Consider the following 6,242-nt stretch of genomic DNA (forward strand, 5'->3'; position numbering starts at 1 on the left):
GTTAAACCGGGTGGCTCCTTGGAGGCAAGGATTCTGAGGCTCCGTCTAACATACGTTGGACATGTTGTGAGGAGAGACTGGTCCTTAGAGAGGGACATCATGCTTGGGAGGGTAGAGGGACAGCACAGGAGAGGAAGGCCCTCTATGAGGTGGATTGATTCAGTGACTGGGATAATTGGGATGGTGTGTCGGAGACAGTGCAATTGCTACAGGACAGAGCGGAGTTTAGGGCTGTTGTACATGGGGTCGCAATGAGTTGCAAGCGACTCGACGGCACATAACAACAACAACAACAAACAACAGGCTACAAGAGTTACGTGATACATCTTCAAGGATATGAATATGTATGGCTAAACACAATTGATAACAGTGCATCTAAATTCCAAAATCAATTTTCACAATAGTCTACGTGTTTCCTATTGCCAAACGGGCCCTTTATGGTAGTGAGAGAAGATCTTCACCCTGAAACCTATAGCATCCCTTTTCAGCAAGAAATAGCTAAGAGAACATGCCATCCCCTTTTCCTTATGAATCAGGGTGAAGTCTCTCTCAGGGAGGAGTGATAGTGGACCCATAAACTGTAAAGATAAAAAACTTTTCTGTTCTGGAGAAAGTGAAAATAGAGTGGAGACAAAAAACATTTTATAGATGACAAAACTACTTCCCTGGAGGATGAGATTAAACTCAGTTTCTGATTCCTGAAACTCAGTAAATACTGAAATTCTCTCTTATATATTACATGTCAAATTAAATTGCTTAATTAGCTAAAAATAAAATAGCCTTTAATAATAGTAACTGGAAATACCTCCATCCAAGTAAGAGCAGGTCCACAATTGATCTTGTTGCCAGCAATAGCTGAAAGGCGTGCCAGATAAGCCACAAGCATCTGAGTGATTGACTACGGAAGAAACAGAAAGAATTACCAGCAACTTAAAATTTCCTCACAGATTGTTGTTAGATACCATCAAGTTGAGTTCAACTCATTGCGACCCTATGACCAGGCACAGTCTTAGACCGTGCGATCCTCAATATCTAGTGTAAATCAACAGTTTCAAGGAGAAAAAGAATCTACTGATCTTTATGCATTTTAATAGTCACAGAAGATTTCTCACAGAGACCTAACACTTCTATGGACTGAAATAGTGACTTGCATTGACACATGGATAGTAACTCCATTTCTGTCTCTTGTAGAAATATAAACTCTTAATCATTTATTAATAGATACTACATAGCTTCTAATGTTATAGCTTCCTCTTTCTATTTTAGTACTGAAAAGGCAAAATTATGGAGGTATTTTGTGGGATTCTTTTCTTCTGCCTTGCTACTCTGAAACACTTTCCCCCAGGTATCTGTTATAATCCTCCAACCACATGACTGTGATTGTTGTTACTGGGTGCCATCACGCTGGTACCAGTGTACCCAGTGTATAACCTGCCCGTTCCAGCAACATTCTCCCAGAATCTGTTGTGCTCAACAAGCTCATGCTTCTGATTGATCTCATTTTGGGTCTTCCTGTTTTTGAAGATCTTACAATTTTCCAAGTATGATGCCCTTCTCCAGGGCTTGAAAACATGCCCAAAGTATGTGATACAAAGCCACATCATCTTTCCCTCCACATCTGATTGTTGTTAGGTACCATGAAGTCCCCTATAACTTAACAGCAACAGGTCTGAATCTTGCCTTATACTGCCCCATCTCACAATCTCTGATATGCTCAAGCCTGCTGTTATAGTCACTTTGCACATTTTGCTGAGAGTCCTCCTCTCTTTTTCTGACCCTCTACCTTTCCCAGAATTACACTCTTTTTCAAAGACTGGCTTCTTCTGTGCACAAAATATGTGAGGCATTTCACCATCTTTGCCTTTAACAAGCAGCCTGGTTACACATCCTCCAAGACTTGTTCTTTTGGCAGTCTTTTGGCTATTAAGATTTATTCTCCAAAACCAAAACTAAAACATATCAATAGTTCTTTGAGCATCTACATCCACAAGCCAAAATTTAGTAGGACCATCAGGCTGGAGCAACTGACCCTAGCTCACAACATGGATCATCCTCTCTTCATCTGACTCGGCTTCATCACTTCTGTGTCCAGGCTCGCACAGGCATCAGCTGGATGCTCAGGAGTCCCTGATTCTCCCTGCATCCAGATCTGTCAGTCACCTCACTGATCCCAAGCTTCCATATGGGGCCCAGTCAACAAATCAGGGATCCTCACAATATCCTGCTCCTCAAGCAAATAAGTCTGCCTGCTAATCCACATGTTTGAGCAAGCAAGATGAGCAGCACTGAAGGAACTGTTCCAATTTCAGTCTGTTTATTCATTCCTCCCACTTCCACTTCTGTAGATCCAGGTGATCACTGGGTGAGCATACTCCAACCTCAAGGCTTGGAAGTAGGCTATGATGGGCACCAACTTTACCATACCAGAAGCCAAACAATCTGTACCAGTTTTGAAAAGCCAGTCACTTCCTTTACCTTATTCTTTTACATTCTCCCCTTTCTTGCTAGCCCTTCTCGAAAAGTGACGTAACTCTAGATGTTGATCATGGATCCAAGTAAAATAAAATACTGACATCATTTTTTTTTCTACCTATAATGATGTTGTCCATTGGTGATATGTACTTTTTTTTCATTTTCAATTTTTTTATTAATTTTAATGAACATTTACAGAGAGTTTGGATTTCCATTCATTCATTATTGCATTTTTCTTTCTGCCTGCCCCTCTCCTCCCTAAGTCACTCTTCTCTTTGAAAAGTAAAAGAAAAATTCTTTGATTGTTATACAATCTCTCTCCCCAAGTGCATCTTCACAATGCAGCCTTCATTCTGGACTCTTGTCATGATAAAAATACTTAATCATATATTGGTTTTAAACAGTTCTTTCTCTCATCTGTTTCAATGCAGTAAACATTATTTATCCCCTCTTTCTCAGTCTTCCCTCAAACCCGATGTTAGTCCCATTTTACAACGGTGGCACTATGCAGTATTTGTCCTTTTGTGTCTGAGATATGTCACTCAGCATAATGTCCTTCAAGGTAATCCATTTTGAATATTTCCTGAGTTCTTTGTTTTTCCCTGCAGCACCACAGCTTCTCTATTCATTCATTTGCTGATGGATACTTAGGTTGTTTCCAACTCTTTGCTATTGTGAACAAAGACTCAATGAACATGAGTGTTCTGCTTGGGTGGCAGTTATAAGCGCCACACCGCTTTCCACAGTGTTTGCTCCATTTTACACTCTCACCAACAGTGAATAAGGGTTTCAGTTTCTCCATAACCTCGCCAGCATTTGATGTTTGTTGCTCTGTTAAATTTTGCTGTTCTTACTAGGGTCAGATGTTATCTCATAGTTGTTTTGATTTGCATCGTTCTTAGAGGTAGGGGTTTTGAAAATTTCTTCATGTGTTTGTTTGCCATCTGGATGTCTTCTTTGGTAAAGTGTCTGTTCATATCCTGTGCCCATTTTCAACTGGGTTGTTTACCTTTATCTTGTTATGGTGCTCGACTATTTTATAAATTCTAGATATAAGTCCCTTATCTGACATGTCGTTACCAAATATTTTTTCCCAGTCTGTGGCTTCCCTTTTTACCCTGTTGGAGAACTTTTTGGATGTGCATAGGGATTTGATTCTTAGAAGGGCCCATTCATCTATTTTATCCCCTCCTGGTTGTAGATGTTTCAGGATGCTTAAGGCTGTAGTCTTTGATCTTCTGGAGCAAGAGTATCAAGTCTGCTTTACTTTCAGCAAACAAGTGTATGTCATATGTATAACAGGTTTTTAATGAGTCTTCACCAATTCTGATGCCATATTCTTCTTCATATAGCACAGTTTTGGGAATATTTTGCTCAGCATACAGAATGAGTAAGTACGGAAGAGATACAGTCCTGATGCACACCTTTCCTCACAACAGCTTCTTGGTGTAGTTGTAGGCTTTGCATGAGTACAATTAAGTGTTCTGGAATACCCTTTCTTCTCAACACTACAAATAATTTATTATGATCTCCACAGTCAAATGCTTTTGTACAATCAATGAAACAGAAGTCAATCTTTTTCTGGTATTCCCTACTTTCAGTTCAGATCTGTCTGACATCAGCAATAGTATCCTTTGTGCTGTGACTTCTTTTGAATTTGGCTTGAATTTCTGACAGTTCCCTGTTCCTATGCCTTTTTAGACATTTCCAAATATTATTCAACAAGATTATACTTATTTGTGAAATTAAGCATATTGTTTGATAATTTCCACATTCTGTTAGAGATCCCTTGTTAATTTCCCCCCTCCCCCTCCATGTAAACAAATATGAATCTTTTCCAGTCACTTGGCCAGGCAGCTGTCATACAAACTTCTTGGAAATGCACATAATATTCACTATTTTTCAACTTAATTAAAAGTTATCAATTCTTCTTTGGTCTTAACGATTGCCCAGCTTTTACTTGCATATGACCCAATTGACAATACCAAGACTTGAGTCAGACACACCTTAGTCTCTGTTTTCTTCATGTTGTGCTGTAATCTATACCGAAATCTTTAGGTTTTGAACTTCAAGTCGTATTCATTTTCTGCAAGCAAAATGATATTGTCTACCTATCACAGGCTGTTAATAAGTTTTCCTGATGCCACATTCTTCTTATATAGTTCAGACTCTCAAATAATTTACTCAGCATCCAAGGTATGCAAGAGCTTCCAAATTCATACATGATTCCACCCCAGGACTGATGCAGGCCATAGTCTTTTCAATTACTTACTATGTATCAGAAAGCTGGACAAATACTAGGGATAACAAAAGGAGAATTGATGCCTTTAAGCTATGGTGCTGGAGAAGAGTAATGAATATACCATGGACTGCTAGGAAAACAAACAGGTTCAACCTAGAGAGGGTGAGAGCAGGCAAGGATTCTGAAGCTTTGTCTGACATACCTTGGACATGTTATAAAGCAGGAACAGTGCTTGGAGAGGGACATCATGCATGGGAGGTTGGAGGGACAAAGCAAGAAAGAAAGACCCTTGATGAGATGGACTGACTCAGTGGCTGAGGTAATAGGGGTAGTCTGTCAGAGACAATAAGATTGGTACAGGATAAAGCAGGATTTAGGGCTGTTGTATACAGGGTTGCTATGAGTTACAGGTGACTTGACGGCACATAACAACAACAATCACCAGCACCCCATGACAGCTGATTGTTCAGGAATGTAAACAAATGAGTAAATGAAGAATCACCCCAAATGTCCCTAAACAGATTAACAGACAAAGAAAATATATAGCATTATATCATAAAAATATTAGCAATGTTTCTAACAGTATTATTCACTACCACAAGAACATGGAAACAGCCCAGATGTAAGTTGTGGTACATTAATACAATGGAATACTACATAGAACGTTGGAACTATCATTTTGTAAATTACTACCTAATTTGGGTAGTAGTATCATTCACCACAAGGACAAATACTGTACTAAAAAAAATTATTGCAGAATGTGTATAAGGATAGCAGGTTAGGGGAGGGTGGAAAAAGAGGGGTAGGGATAGATGGGGGGGGTTAATCATAGGGTTGCACAATAATTAGATCGGTAAGTGGGGTGAAGGAAATGGTAAGAATATTTTTTTAAAAACAATGTATACAAACTTTGCAAATAAATCAGAGAAATATAAAAAAATTTAAAAAATATTAGCATTACCGTGGTGGTTAAGACAGCATGGTACTGGTACAATGACAGACACATACATCAATGAACAGAATTGAGAGCCCAGAAATCAGCCCATCTACATATGGTCAACTGATTTTTGACAAGGACATGAAATCAGTTAAGTGGAGAAATGACAGCCTTTTAAACAAATGGTGCTGGCAAAATTGGAAAAATATCTGCAGAAGACTCAAGCAAGATCCACACCTCACTCCATATACAAAAACCAACTCAAGGTGGATCATGGATCTAGGACTAAAACCAAGGACTATAAACTTCATTAAAGAAAAGCTTGGAAGAATTCTAATAGTTGTAATCCAGAAGATAAACAGTCTCCCAAGTATCCTGAAAAATCTACAACCAGGAGAGGATAAAATAGATGAATGGGACCTTCTAAGAATCAAATCCCTATATACATACAAAAACTTCTCCAACAGAGTAAAAAGGAAAGCCACAGACTGGGAAAAAGTGTTTGGTAATGACATGTCAGATAAGGGACTTATATCTAGAATTTATAAAATACTTGAGCACCACAACAAGATAAAGGTGAATAATCCAATA

The 6,242-nt window shown here is 38.8% G+C and overlaps 1 protein-coding gene across 1 annotated transcript in view; it reads right to left on the reverse strand.

Moving 5' to 3' along the window:
- The window catches only part of ARHGAP32 (Rho GTPase activating protein 32), a 385,046-nt gene that overhangs the window by 212,081 nt on the left and 166,723 nt on the right, over positions 1-6,242 (reverse strand). Inside the window, exon 7 of the mRNA XM_006901383.1 lies at positions 806-898. Within this exon, the coding sequence (XP_006901445.1) occupies positions 806-898 (93 nt within the window). The remainder of the gene's footprint in view (positions 1-805; positions 899-6,242) is intronic.

This window comes from Elephantulus edwardii, unplaced genomic scaffold (assembly GCF_000299155.1).
Source record: "Elephantulus edwardii isolate Elephantulus edwardi_28Jun2011 unplaced genomic scaffold, EleEdw1.0 scaffold00323, whole genome shotgun sequence".
Classification (NCBI taxonomy): domain Eukaryota; kingdom Metazoa; phylum Chordata; class Mammalia; order Macroscelidea; family Macroscelididae; genus Elephantulus; species Elephantulus edwardii.